Genomic DNA, 14,681 nt, shown 5'->3' on the forward strand with positions numbered 1-14,681 from the left:
GGTAGAGGACTGTGGGCCTGGCCCGCTGTGCTCACGGCTGCTCCCGAGGCGGCGGCAGCCTGGTCATCGCTTTCTGACGCTCAAGGCACCTCTGCGGAGGGCCGGCAGGCTTCCAGGTCTCCAGCCTCCCCCAACAGTGAGCGGCCCTGCCCTCCTCTGTCACACCAGGGCCCCTTTAGACAGTAACCTCCCGCTCGTCTAGTCCCCACTGAAGTACCCTGGTTAACTTCTGGTGAAATGCGGGCCGGGGTGAGAAGGCAGCTGCCGGCAGCCGGGGCTCACAGAGCACCACGGGTACCCGTGCATTCAGTGGCAGAAATTTCTCATGCCGTTGAGTTCCTACCTCAGTGAGACAAGAGGAACAAACGGGACCAGGATGACTCTGTCCCTCTCTGTTGGCTTCATGACCTCCCATTCCTCCCGCTCACCCAAGGCAAACATTTCCCAGAGTGTGCTTTATGGAACCCTGGTCTGTGAGATGGCTGGAAAAAAGATTTTGTGATCATCTGAGTTTGGGAAAGACCACACCTTCCATCATGCCCCCTCGAGATTCTCCATGGACATCAGTCTATTAAAACCTTTAAAAAGTCTTGCAATAAATTACCTGCTTAATCTTATTTAAAATTTGTTTTAATGTTTATTTCTGAGAGAGAGAGAGAGAGAGAGAGAGGGAGAGAATGTGAGCGGGGGACAGGCAGAGAGAGAGAGAAAGACACAGAATCTGAAGCAGGCTCCAGGCTCTGAGCTGTCAGCACAGAGCTCGACGTGGGGCTTGAACTCATGGACTGCGAGATCATGATCTGAGCTGAAGTCAGATGCTTAACAGACCGAGCCACCCAGGCGCCCCTGCTTAATCATTTAATACAGTCTTTCCCAAATACAGTTGGCCATGGAACCCCTCTTCACAGCTCATCTATTAACATCCCGTGGACCTAGCACCATTCTTAGCAAACTGCTGTCTCTGGATGTCCACCCAGGCTCTGGAGAAAGGTCAGGGCGCCATGTGCTGTTAGCTTCTTCCCCTGTTCCACCTCCTGGCTTCTGAGCTGACCAGGGACGCCCAGAAGAATAAACTAATTAAGGTAAAATGTGCAACAGCGATGCAGAGCCTTGTAGATCATAAATGGGAACGGCAAAATCAATGGCAGCCCCTCTACAGGCAGAGGCCCGGAGGCCTGGGTGAGGAGAGATGGGAGCCCGTGATTTAGGAAGAGCAAACGCTCTGGCAGCTGCAACCTGGGTAATTAGGTGTGTCAGGAAGACAGATAAACAGTGAGCTGTGTGGGTCGATGGCACTGGCAATAACCACCCGGCACTGGCCTCCGGCCCATGTCAGCGTGTAATCCCGCCTTCTGGCTCCTTGTAGCTGCACTCTGCCCTGGGGTCCCTCGCCAAGTTGGGGGGCAGCTGCTCGGGAAGAAGGGAGAGGACGGGGGCTCTCCTGAGCCCCTGTGGGAGACTCTGAGAGGGCAGAGGCCTGGGAGAAAGAGAAGGGTGTTCATGGGCAAGACATGGGGTGCTAGGGGTCACAGCCCCTGTGAGAGGCAGGTCTGGGGGCTCCCAATTCCCATCCTGACTTTGGCACCTTGGCATTCAAGGAGGCTTGGAACTGCCAGTTACTGCCAGGTGGCCAGCTGGGAAGGCCCTGTAGGTGAGGCTCGGGGGGTCTATCATGCCCTGCTGGGTACCAAGTGCAGTAGGAGGCCACAGAGAAGCAGGAGTCCTGGTGGCCGATTCAGGGTGCTTACAGTCCATTCTACAACAGGAAGGGTAAGTAGAGGAGATGCTGTGGGACCACAGTGAAACTAATATTACTTAACATTTCTATAGCACTTCATGTATATTCAGTCATGTGCCAGGCACATATATTCATTCACTGACCCTCACCGCAACCCCCGAGGTGGGCACTATTCCCCTGACCTGATGCACAAGAGGCAAGGGACCTAGCTAAGACCCCACAGTTATTAGAGCTCCGAGAAACAGGACAGGATGATACATCCTGGAGATGCCATGGAGTCAGGGTGGAAGGGGCTGTAGCGAGCAGGGAGGGCCTCATGATGGAGGAGGCATGTGTACCCGTACTTGAAGGGTCAGAGTAACAACAACAATGACTCTTGTTTATCGAGCACTTGGCATGGCCAGGCTTTGTGTGAAGCATTCTCTTTCACAGCCATCCTCTTGCCGAAACCCCGCAGCCACCTTGAGAGCTGGTATAGACCCATTTTACAGGTGGAGAAATTGAGGGGGCAGAGAGATTAGTCAATTGCCCAAGGTCAGAGAACTAGTAAGTGGTGGAGACAGATTCAAAGCCTGTGCTTCTGTGTGCTGCGCTCTGTGGCTTAGGTGGAGGGGTGGTGCTCTAGGCAGGCCGGGTGCATAGACAGAGATGCAGAGTTGACGCCAGAGAGGACAGTTTGTGGAGGTTGAGGAGGAAAAACATGGCAGGGCAGGAGAGACCCACTAATTCCAAGACTGACGGTGAAGGGGCCTTGGTGGTTCTGATCTGGGGAAGACAGTGTTTCCAGAAGATTAACCTGGCAGTGGAGTGAGGAGTGAGCTAGCGAGGGAGAAAAGGCGGACACCTCTGTGATGATAGGGGGAGTGAGAGGAAGCACGGGCTACAGGAAGCTGGAGCATGAAGGGCAGGGGGGATTGGGTGACAGAGGTCCACAATGTAGGGACAGCGACTGAAACAGGGAGGCTGGGCCAGCTGGGAGTGGCCACTTGCATCTGACAGGGTCCCAAAGTGGAGAGAAGACATGTCCAAGAGGTCACTGGCCACAAAGGATAACAGCTTGCACAGCAGTGAGGTTGGAGCTGGGGCAGAGGAGAAAGAACGTGTCCCAGGAGCAGACTCATTCGGGTGTAGGAGGAAGAAGGGGCAGAGATGGGGGAATCATCAGACAAATAAAAGGGGAAGGTTCTACATTGAGGGCAGCAGTGTTAAGCAAGTGGCCCTCAAGTCACCATTCTGTCATCCCCTCCACACCAAGCTCTGTCCCCAGAGGATAACTTGGAGCCACTAGGAGGGTGCATTTGGATCATAAAGGGCTCTTCCTAAGGATCATTGGCCTGAGTGCCTCCTCCCCCATGGGCTCCCCCACCTCAGGGAGATGACCTGGTTTGTGGTCTGGTATTGGTGGCGAAGAGAAGAGTGAGCTATGTGTGTGGCAGGGAAGAGGGCTCCGCTTCCAACTTCCTTCATAAGGCAAAGAGATTACTGCCAAACAGCGGGGTTAAGGAGGGAGCCTGCAACGTCCCTGGCCTAGGGTGACCTTAGGCAAGTCATCAGCTTGTCTTTTTCTTATTTGTAATATTGGATAAGGAGAATGGCCACCTATTCATCAGGCTGTTGTGAGAGTTAAATTCTATAAGGCATGTGAAGTACTTAGGACAGTATCTGGCACATGATAAATTCCATAAATAATAAAAATAATAGGGGCACCTGGATGGCTCACTTGCGTAAGTGTCCTCCTACTCTTGGTTTTGGCTCAGGTCATGATCTCATGGTTTTGTGAGTTCGAGCCCCACGTCAGGCTCTGTGCTGACAGCATGGAGCCTGCTTGGAATTTTCTCTCTCCCCCCTCCCTCTCTATCCCTCCCACACTTGCTCTATGTCTCTCTCAAAATAAAAAAATTTTTTTTTCAACGTTTATTTATTTTTGGGACAGAGAGAGACAGAGCATGAACGGGGGAGGGGCAGAGAGAGAGGGAGACACAGAATCGGAAACAGGCTCCAGGCTCTGAGCCATCAGCCCAGAGCCTGACGCGGGGCTCGAACTCACGGACTGCGAGATCGTGACCTGGCTGAAGTCGGACGCTTAACCGACTGCGCCACCCAGGCGCCCCTATGTCTCTCTCAAAATAAATAAACTTGGAAAATAAAAAAAAATATCATCATCACCACCCTCATCATCACCACCATCCTCACCACCCCTGTCACCGTCATCATGACCCTCCTCCCCATCCTCCCCATCATGACCATCATTATCACCACCACCCTCATCATCACCACCATGCCACCATCATCACCCAGGGAATTACAGGGCATGACCACTCCAGGTCCTCAATGAGCCACATCCCAGGAGACAACTGTATAAGCTGATATTAAATATAAAATGCTTTATAAGACTTAGTCAACGGAAAGCCAGCAAAGCTGTGATGGCCTCAGGGGAAGAAAGGACTAGTTTAGGCAAAGGACATTTTAATAAAGAAGGAACCTAGACTTCCCTTGACCGTGATATAATTTCTGACCCCAGTCTTCCTCCTTCCATCCCTGGGTGAAGAGGGAAATCTTGACCAACCCCTGCCAGATGCTTCACTCATATCAGCTCATTTAGCCCTCTCCATGTCGTGTCAGGAAGGTAGGTTCTTCATTTTACAGAGAGAAATTGGGACTCTGAGGGTTAAGTCATTTGCTTAGAGATGCACATCTGGTGTTAAGTGGCAAAGCTGAGCTTCAAACAGTGGCCTGAATTCAAAGTGTCCCCATCCCACCTTGTATTAAAGAGCTGGAGGGGTGCTGGTGGAGGGCAGTCTAGTCCCTGACTCCTAAGGAACCTCGTTCTGAGAAAATGGCCTTTGGGGCCCCATACTCTTTATGGAACTGCTTTGACAGCCTCATCTATCCTGCCTTCTTATGGGGCCACATGTAAATGAAGCCCCATAGGGGTAGGGGAGGGAGCCTGAGCACTCATGAGCTTCTTCCCAAAGGGAGCCAGGCTGGGTGAGCTGAAAATCAGCACTGTGCACCCAAAGGAAACAAGGCTGGGGATGAGGAGACCTTGGGAGCCGACTAGGATAGAAGGTGGAGACTGAGCAGGTACTCAGGCTTTACCAGGCACAGGAAGTCAAGGACATCCTGTTAAAATGCAGATTCTGGTCTGGTAGGTCTGGAATAGGGCCTGAGCGTCTGGCTGTTGCCGGTGCTGCTGGGCCACAGAACACACTCTGAGTTGCAAGAGACAGCGTATCTGGGTGTAGCTGCAAGTGGCCTGGCTGAGGGAGCTGCCGGACGGGGGGTGCTTTCAAGAGCAGGTGGCTCATCTGTGGTGTGGGCAGAAGCTGGAAATGCAACCCGCCCCCCGTCCCCTTTCCTTTCTGGCACAGTGACTGACCCCTTCTCTCTGAGAGGGCACAGAAGCCCCTCCCGGTGGCCTAAGGACGACACAGAGCCCACAAGCCGTCAGAGAAAACAGCGATAAATCCAAGTTCATAAACCTAAAATTGTTCTGCATTGCAAAACCCACGATGAACAAAGACAAAACAAAAATGACAAACAAGGGGAAACTATTTGCAACATGCATTACAGACAGAGGACTAATTTCCCTAATTTATAAAGAGGTGTTATAAATCAATAAGAAAAAGGCCAATAATCAATAGAAAAAATGGGCAAAGACGATGAGCAGAGACTCAAATACATAAAAATATGCTCAGCCTCACTCGTTTTGAGAAAAATGAAAATTAAGACTACATTCAGGTACCATTTTTTCCCTATAAGATTGGCAAATATTAAAAATGACGACACATTGTGTCGATGAGAATGTTGGGAAATGCTCACTCGCGTCAGGGCCAAATGGAATGTCATTAGACTGTCCATTTGTAGGGTGGTTTGGCAATGCCTATCAAATCCACACACGTATGCTCCTCTGATGCAGTGATTCCCTTGTAGGAACTCACCTTACAGGCACACCCGCCATTGTGGATAATGGTATGTTGCATAAACTTATTCATTTGGTGGCACGGCTTGTTGGAGCAGGAGATTGAAAGCAACCTAAATGTTCATCATCAGAGGACCGATTTGGTGAACGGCAAATCAACACAATGGAGTACTACACAGCCATCAAAAGAATGAGCAAGCTATCTGTGTGCTGCTGTGAAATAATACCCAAAATTGATTGCTAAATGAAACAAACCAAGAGCAGCCACGTGAGTAGAGTACACACTACTGTTTCGGTAGAAGAGGAGGGAGGTATATGCAGATTGAAGGCAGCAGATTATTAGTGACTATTCTGTTGAACTCAGCGAGTAAAAATAACGTAAGTGGTGGGGCTCACAGTTGCCGCTGGCCCATCCCCTACCCACACCACCATTACTCAAGGTTACATGGGCAGGAGAACTCGGGGCCACACAGGACAGCAGCTAGGCTGGCCAGCACCAGATCCCTAGGGCAATGGGCTCTGACTGGGAGCTGCAGGAGGTCCTGGGTTCTTGGATGGCGAGGGAGGTGCTGGCACCAGCCTCTGGTCCTCCTTTGTCCTACATCCCCTCCTACGTGGTTTTCACCAAGTAATGTATTATCTGAACCACACTGGCTTGTATTTTTCCAGTTAAGTTAAGCCATAAGCTGGTTTTGTGGCCCAGGCCTTCTTGGGATTGTGGTCAGTCTTTCTGTTCCCTCCCTCCTACCTATCTTCCAATTCTTAATCCTTAACCCATGTCCCCCTGGTACCCTTATCTGGGTGGTACTTGTTTACATAATGGTCCTTTTCTGTTTCTGCTCCTAGAGTCTCTCTCTCCCATGGGCCAGGAGGGAGGCCTGACCCCTCTGCCCAGGAAACTTCTAAAGCCTCTGACTTGCTTCACGCTGCAGGATTATAATGGTTATTGCTTGGAGAGCACTTATTAAGTCCTAGACACCATTATAAGTGCTTTTCATTGAGTATCTCAGTTACTCATTCAAATGTATGTATTGAATGTTTATTAAGTGACATAAGCACTTCTTTGGGCCTGGACACACAGCAGCAAGCAAGACCAAGTTTTTACACCTGTGGAGCTGAGTAGGAGAGATGAACAACAAATGTATAACATACTTTCAGTAGTGCTAAGTGCTAGGAAGAGAATAAAGTGAATTAAGGTAGCAGAGACAGATAGGGATTTAAGGTGTAGGGCATCTGGGGATGGTAGGTAGGACATCTGGGGATGAGCCTGAATGAAGGGAAGGAGTGATTTCTGACAATAGTGGTGGGAAAAGCATTTCAGGCAGAGGGAACAGCAAGTATGAAGGCCTCAGGTGGGAACATGGTGAGCAAGAGGAAGTGAGTGAGTGGAGGCAACGAGGTCAGAAGGGCAATCTGGCTCACACCAAGGAGGGGTGTTATAGGCCACGACAGAGACTCTGGATATAGTCTATGGAGCTCATGGAGGGAGCTGAGCTTATGAAGCGGATAGAATTTTTCGTGTTCTACAGATGAAGGGGTTGAGGCTGAAAGAAGTCACCCAGTGAGTAAGGTGCAGACCCCAGTGTTGTACAGACTGACCCCCACTGCCAGGATGCAGGGTCTCAACCCTTCTCCAGGACACCAGTGCTGACATCCCAAAGACTGGCTAAGGGAGGGGACAGGGCTGTCCTTCCACAGGTCCCTCCCAGGCACATGCCAGGGCAGGCGTGGGTTGGCAGGGCTCCTAGAGGGGATCTCAGGTTCCCCACAGTGGGCAGGGTGGCAGTGGCTGAGTATCGTGCCAGCTGGACCCAAGGAGGCGCTGACATGGCACAAATATCCCGGCTCCACACCTGCCCACTGTCGATGAATCGACTGAATCACCCAACTGAAAAATGAACTCGAACCCACAGAAGGTCACCGGGAGCTGCACGGCTGGAGCTGAGGCTGCTGGGCACTGTCACCCTTACCCCAGCGCTGGGGGCCCAGCTCCAGCCTCTCCCAGATGAACACTTGTGCCCTCCAACCCAGGAAGCCCAGGACCTCCTGGGGGTCTTCCATGTTGCTGCCTCCCCTTGCCTTACCTTGGTTGGCACACCTCCTCTCAGGCCCAATGACTCATGCCTTGTCTGTTCTTTCGGGATTTACTTATCAGGTTTTGACTGTGCTCTTAGGACGTTCAAAATCTAGCTGGGCTGGGGGTGCCGGTATGAGGACTTTAGAGTCCATGAGAGTCAGGTACCTAGAGAAATATATAGCTGTACTGGGCATACAGTGTAAACTTCAGGAGGGTAGGATTTTTGTTTCATTCATAGGGCATCCTCAATGCCTAGCATAGAGCCTGGCACACAGTAGGTGCTCATTAAATAGTTGTCCAATGAATGAATACATTCATGAATGAATGGGGCCATGGTTAGGCTAGGCTGGGCACGGAACTAACATGACTGGTGCGGGGGTGGGGGGTTGGTTAGTCTTTCAACTTTGACTGCACATGGGAATCACCTGGAAAGCTTTACAGTCTGCTAACTGGGTCCCACCCCCAGAGATTCAGATTGGACTGCACTGGGGTGCACTGTGGGAACTGGGAGTGATAAAAGCTCCCCAGGAGATTTTAATGTACAGCTGGGGCCGCGCACCTCTGTCCTAGGATTCACAATGGAACACTCCAAGAGCATGGGAGGGGCTACTGCTTCAGAGCCACCTGAAGTCTCCTCCCAGGTGCTCTTTGTTCGGTGAGTAGGGAGGAGAGTCTGTCCCCTTCCTCTGGCATCCTGCCTGCCAAGCCTATGTTGAACACCGCCCCCCCTCCGCCTTCCATAGTTCTCCCTATTTCTGCTTCCCTGCCCTCCCACATCTTCCTGGGGACTCACCCCTTTCACCGCTGTCCCTTGTTGCTGCTCCCCTCCTGACCTTGATCAACTTAAAGGGTTGATCAGCCCATCAATTAATTGTGTCCTAATCCAATCTTGGCTTGGTTGGAGAGAGGGCAGTAAATCCAGCTGGGTAATCATGGCCTGATATTTGTGTAGGGATAATTACTATCTCTCAGGCCTCACTTGGTGGCAAGATGAGATGAAAACCCATAAAACACCACTCGGGGCTGTGGCTCATTGTTTCTTGGCTGCACAAGGCTGGCTGCCAGCCAGTCAGCCCCGCCTGTGTCGGCCCCTGCCCCTGGCACGGGCCCCATCCTCTTCTCCTCCCATTCATGCCACTGGCAGGGCTCAACATCAGGGCAGTCTAGGGGCTGGATTCTGGCCTGGCCTCAAAAACCAGTGGGGGCAACATTATGGGCCCAAGGAAAGCTAATGTGTGTGCTCGGGCTGGGGAAGAGGTGGGGAAGGTGAACCCCAGAGCCAGGCAATCACCTGCCTCTAGGAGATTGGGAGGGTCCAGGATGGTGAATACATAAAGTCTGAACTATAGGGTGTTGTCTAGACCAACCGAAGAGGCTTCTGCCATCTGGAAGAGTCCAACGCATGTCCCACCTGGCTCCTTAGGGACATGAGGCTCTGAGTGCCCCAGGAGGACATTATGGCCTGGGACTTCCCAGCAGATGTGGCCCCATGGGAATGGACTTCATTCTAGTGGGCTGAGCTCAGGCTTGAGAGAATGGGAGAGTCAAGGGCTGGGAACCATTTTGATATTTAGCCCCAAGTACATAGTCCCCCAACTTGTGCAACACTAGGCACCCACTATGAGTCAGGCTCTCCACTGGGTCCTGAGGACATAGGATTGAGCAAGGCCATGGAGTATCTTTTTTTTCTTTTCTTTTCTTTCTTTCTTTCCTTTTTTTTTTTTTTTTTTTTTACTTATTTAGAGAGAGAGAGAGAAATCGAGCATGAGTGGGGGAGGGGCAGAGAGAGAGAGGAGACAGAGAATCCCAAGCAGGCTCTGCACTGTCAGCACAGAGCCCGATCCACGAACCATGAGATCGAAATGAAGAGTTGGACACTTAACCAACTGAGCCACCCAAGTACCCCAGGGCTTGGGTGTATCTTAATTAAAGGATGGATCTGGAGTCAGACCCCGGGGTTTGAATCTTGGGACTTACAAGTTTTGTGGCCTTGTGCCAGTCATGTGACCTCTGTGCCTTGGTCTCCTCAGCTATAAAGTGGGATGCCCAGAACCTACCTAAATGAGTTGTTGCAAGGCTTAGATGAGACGATTAATATAAAGTGCTTGGATCTAGGCCTGGCACACAGTAGGTGCTACTTAAGTATTAGCTGTTACCATTATTGTTACTATTACTTAGCCTTCTGGGCATCAATTTTCCTCAGCCATTCCTTGGTTTGTAGGGCCTTGCTACTCAAAGTGTGGTCCCTGGACCAGCAGCATCATCATAGCCTGGGAGTATGTTAGCAATGCAGGATGTTGGGCCCCACGCAGACTTGCTGAGTCAGAATGTGCATTTATACAAGACCCCCAGGTAAGTCAGATGAGACACTTTGGGCTGGGAAAGGCTCCATGAACTCAAGTCCGTCTTCTTCCAAGTTGTATCCCCCTCTAGTACCTCTAGTCTGGAATGGAGTTGGTGCTCAGCAGGAATTTGTGGCGTGAATAAATGAGCTCAGCTAAAAGCTGTGGGGGGCCCTTGAAGGATTTCAAAGCATTTTGAAAGGTCCCCTAGAAGCAGCATAGAGGGCGATTCCGGGGGGCCATCTGTCCAGTGAGCAGTGGAGGGAAAGGAGGGGAGGGGTTAGGAGGACTGGGGGGCAAGGAGGACAGAAAGTCTGAGGGAGAGAACGGGTCTCCACCATTCGTGCTCCAAAGTTTCTAGGCCCAGGGCCTGGGAGCTGAGAACAAGCTTCATTTACAAGAGAAGAAGGGGTCCTCCTGGGGGTCTCTGCTGGGACAGAGCGAGGTGCTGGAGGCAGCAGGGGTCTATGCCTGGGGGAGCCCGTAGCCTGAGACAGTCTCAGGGAGACAGTAGCCTGAGAAAGGCCAGGGCCCGGAAGGCCCTACCTCCAGCTGGTGTTGGGAGGAAGAGGGTGGGAAGCAGGAAGAGGCCCAGGGCCCCACACCCTTACCTGAGAAGGCATTATTGGTGTTGAGGAAGTAGATCTCCTCACGGCCATCCCCGTCAATGTCGCAGGCTGTGACCCCGATAGCATTCCCTTGCCGGTCCCGCAGTGCATAGTAAGGGGAGCTGCGCTCATCCACTGCGATGTTCACCAGTCGCTTTTGGGCCCGGTCATACTTCAGAACCAGGTTGGGGCCGTTGTACCTGGAGGAGGTAGGGGGAGGGGGTGTTGAGGAGGAGCAGCTGGGCTCACCTGGGGTCCCTGCCCCACCCTCCCCTCAGCAATGGGGCTTGGAAAATCCTCCCAGACAGGTCAGTGGGGGGGTGGGGGGTGGGGGCGCAATTCAGTCCTGGCTCATTTGGGAGTCCCTGGGTGTTTGGTGAGTGTCCCTGAATCAGATACAGACTCACTTAAAGTAAGAGTCAGCTGGGTCCACATGGGACACAGTATGAGAAGCAGAGTGGCACAGAGGGATGGGCAGCCCATGACAATCCCCTTACCACGGGCTTCACTGAAGAAAATGACCACCCCCCTAGATCTACCTTGCCCATTTCAATGTAAAAGACACTTTCATATTTATGATCTCACTAATTTAAATCTAATAAGCAAGTGGGGTGGGCATGGGAGGTTGTATTACTAATGCTTTTCACAGACGAGGCAACCGATGAGCTGCACTGGAGAAAATGAGGGTCAGGGTGCCGTTCCCCAAGGTAATGCAGCTAGTAAGTGTCAGGTGCTAGGTCCTGGATGCAGGCACTTGCTGCACAAACGAGCCCTGGAAGAGCAGAGGCTTTGTTGCTGAGGTCTGCAATGACTCTTTCCTGACAGAGCCCCGGCATTTAAACACAGTAGCATGAAATGGGCACCTCCCGAACGGAGATTACAAACACGTTGAAAGTCAGTGGGTGGATCCGTTGGATCTCTTTTTCTAAGGGACTCCATATGAAAGATTAAAATGCTCATCTATTGTCATCTCTCCGGTCTCATTCTCCTGCAGCCACTCAGTCTCTTGCTGCACTGAAGCCCCAGGCATGTTCTTGCCTCAGGGACTTTGCACCTGCTGTTCCCTCTGCCCAGGAGCCATTTCCTCCAGATATCCACGTGGCTGTCTCCCTGGCTCTGTTGTTGCTTCTCAGTGAGGCCTTCCTGCCACATTCCTGAAACCTGCAAACACTCCCCACCCCACTACTCTTATCCCTCATCCCTGCTCTCTTCCCCTGAAGCTTTTACTAGCAGCAGACCGTTCCCTATCTTCTTGTTTATCTCTTCCTTCTCTGTCTGATCCCACTAGAATATCAGCTCCAAGGGCAGAAGTTTTTGTCTGTTTCGTTCGCCAGGGCTTAGAACAGTCCCTCACACACAATAGGTGCTCAATAAATACTTGTTGAATGACTGAAAGAAACCTCAGAATCCACGTCTGAGTCATAAGGGTTTAGGTGTCCCACAGTCGATTTCTTCCTGTTGCCTTTCCATCTGTGGAAAGGTCACCCTCGGGAGGCATAGCCGTCTGAAGACCTCCTCCCACCTCTAGGGAACACCAGCTTGCCAGGCTCTCCTAAGGAACCTGGCCAACGTCCATCCATTAGTCCCGGCCTCCTGCTTTTGTTTTAACCTAAGCGTGTACATCCTGAGTGATGTTTAGCTGCAGGCCTCCGGCTGTCCTGGCCCAGAATACTCAGGGGGTGGGGATGGGGTGAGCGGAAAGACCTCGCCAAGGTCTTTGAGAGAAATCACTTCTTGTTTTCCTGAAACTGATCCAACTTGGGCCTCTCCTCCGTCACTGAGATGCAGAGCTTGTGAAGTTTGGGGAATGCTGAGCAACTGGCCAGGCGCATTTTGGCACCCACAGTGTGTTAAGGTGGGGCAGGGGGGCAGAGCTCACTGGGAGCTGCGTCAGCACCCAGTGATGGAAGGTCATGCCTTGCACGCCTTGATGAACAGTGTCTGAGGTCTGCAAGTCGAGGGCCCGGCATGACCCATGGGGCGCGTCTGGGCAGGAGAGACAGAACACTTGGGTTCCAGCACCGGCAGCAGCTGGCTCCCGCCCCCAGGGACAGAAAGGGCCAGGATGCTGCACACTAGTCCTCCAAGCCCCCAGGTCTGCTGGTTGCCACCATCTTACTGCTCCTCACAAGACACCACAGTCCTAGAGCCCAGGGCTCATTAAAAGCACTATCAGATGCATTGTTTCACCTCAGCCCCACAGAAGGAGGGTTGATAAGGCATTTTCCTAGAAAAGGAAACTGAGGGTCAGGGAGGCAGTGAGCTGTCCAAGGTTACACAGCTGGTATTGGCCGTGCCAGGCCTCTAACTGTCTCCAGGGTCTAAATCCCGTGTTCTTTCCACACTGCCCATGGTGTCAACGCTCCCGGTTCTCTGCTTTATCTTTCTGGTGACTTCCCCCAAAGTAGCGACCATGAGAAATGCCCATGAAGGAGGAGATAATAGCCTGCCATTCCCACAGCACTTGCACGTTCTCATCCTCGATTTCATTTACTTTTCCCAGGTCCTGACTTTCCCCCAGATTGGTTTTGTAACCTCAGGCTGGTCAGTTTCCCTTGCTAGGTTCTGGGTTTCTGTTCTGCAAACTGGACTAACTCAGGGGTCACAACACGTGTCGACAAATGTGGCCACAGGGAGGTAGGGGCCTGGCTCTGTGCAAATTGGAGGCCAGTCCTTTGGCCCTGAAGCCTCGGTGGCAGGTGTGCCCACAAGGTCCCTGCTCCCCCATGGTGGTGGCCCTGGGGGAGCAGATGGCCCTGAATCATCTCTTCTTTGGAGAGCTTGGGGGTGCTAGTTCCAGGGCATTCCCTAGGGGTTAGCGGGGTGGGGTTACCAGGCCGGTTCAAGTTCCTCCATCTGTTACGGAAGGGGTAGGTGCCGTGGAGTCCTGCCTAAACCTAACTGGCGGCCTGGGGTGAATCTTGACACTGTGGCCCCTTCCCTCCCACCACCACCCCTAAGGACGACAGACACGAAGCCAAACCAACAGATCCTACTAGGCTTCCCAAAAAGCCCTGATGCGAAGCCAGAAGTAAATGCAGAGTTGACTGTCCTGCCTCCACCCAGGCTGCCCCTTGCTGGGTCTGCTGGACTGACATCTGGGCCTCCCACAATCCTCCCCCAGGATAACCAGTCTCATCCCCTCCCCTCTTCTCCCCGGAGCAGATGCTCCTGTCGGGTTCCTCACCACCCGCCCCCCACCCCCAAACAGTCTCTGCCTTCTCCAGCTCCTGTGACTTTGCTCAGCTGCAGCTGCCCCCTTCCGTGGGGAATGGTCTCCCCCTCCCGCCCTCCCCCGCAGCCTGCCCCTACCGACTGCCTCTCGCCTGGATGCGCTCTCTTCTCCGGGTACCCGGTGTTTTGCACCTCGCTTATTCCTGCGAGGGCAGAGCTGTTTGTGTTCCAACATCCCTTCCCTTCGTTACAACATATGCTTCTCGAGCCCAGGAAGCATGTGGCTACATCTCTGCATTTGCTGTGCCTACAGCGATCCTTGGCATTGAGAAGGTGCTCCACAAATGTCTGTCCAACGTATGAGTGAGTGAGAGGATGAAAATAATCACGAGCAGCATCAATAGAGCAGTCATCACGTGCCAAGCACCCTTCTGAGCGCCGTATACCCACCATCTCACTTCATCCTCATGGATTTTACAGGATTTTACAGATGTGGAGACTGAGGCACCGAGGTTGGCCACAGTCACTAACCCACCCACGGTCTCTCTGGGTGGTGGTCCCCGTGTTGACAACCCTCAGGGGCTGGAGGTGAGGGATGTGAAATGTCACATATCCTCTCTCTGACACCTGCCAGAAATCGTTGGTTTCTTCCAGAAATTCAGGAAGAGCTGAGGCTCAGTTAAAGGGGCTTGGGAAGTGGGACAGGGTCTCGTGTTCTTGAAAAGCAGCCGTGACTTCATAACATCAAAGCTGGGCCAGCAGGCAGAAGTGACTGGCTTGGTGGCAATTAGAAAACCTGCCTGAGGGACACTGGTAGGGC

General features: G+C 52.3%; 1 protein-coding gene across 7 annotated transcripts in view; it reads right to left on the reverse strand.

The window, feature by feature from the left end:
• CRTAC1 (cartilage acidic protein 1) overlaps nucleotides 1–14,681 on the reverse strand; it is a 158,210-nt gene that overhangs the window by 62,925 nt on the left and 80,604 nt on the right. For all 7 annotated transcript variants that reach the window (XM_045438483.1, XM_045438476.1, XM_045438475.1 and 4 more), the window contains exon 3: nucleotides 10,691–10,887. In XM_045438483.1, the coding sequence (XP_045294439.1) occupies nucleotides 10,691–10,887 (197 nt within the window). The remainder of the gene's footprint in view (nucleotides 1–10,690; nucleotides 10,888–14,681) is intronic.

The sequence above is a fragment of the Leopardus geoffroyi genome, chromosome D2 (assembly GCF_018350155.1).
Source record: "Leopardus geoffroyi isolate Oge1 chromosome D2, O.geoffroyi_Oge1_pat1.0, whole genome shotgun sequence".
NCBI lineage: Eukaryota > Metazoa > Chordata > Mammalia > Carnivora > Felidae > Leopardus > Leopardus geoffroyi.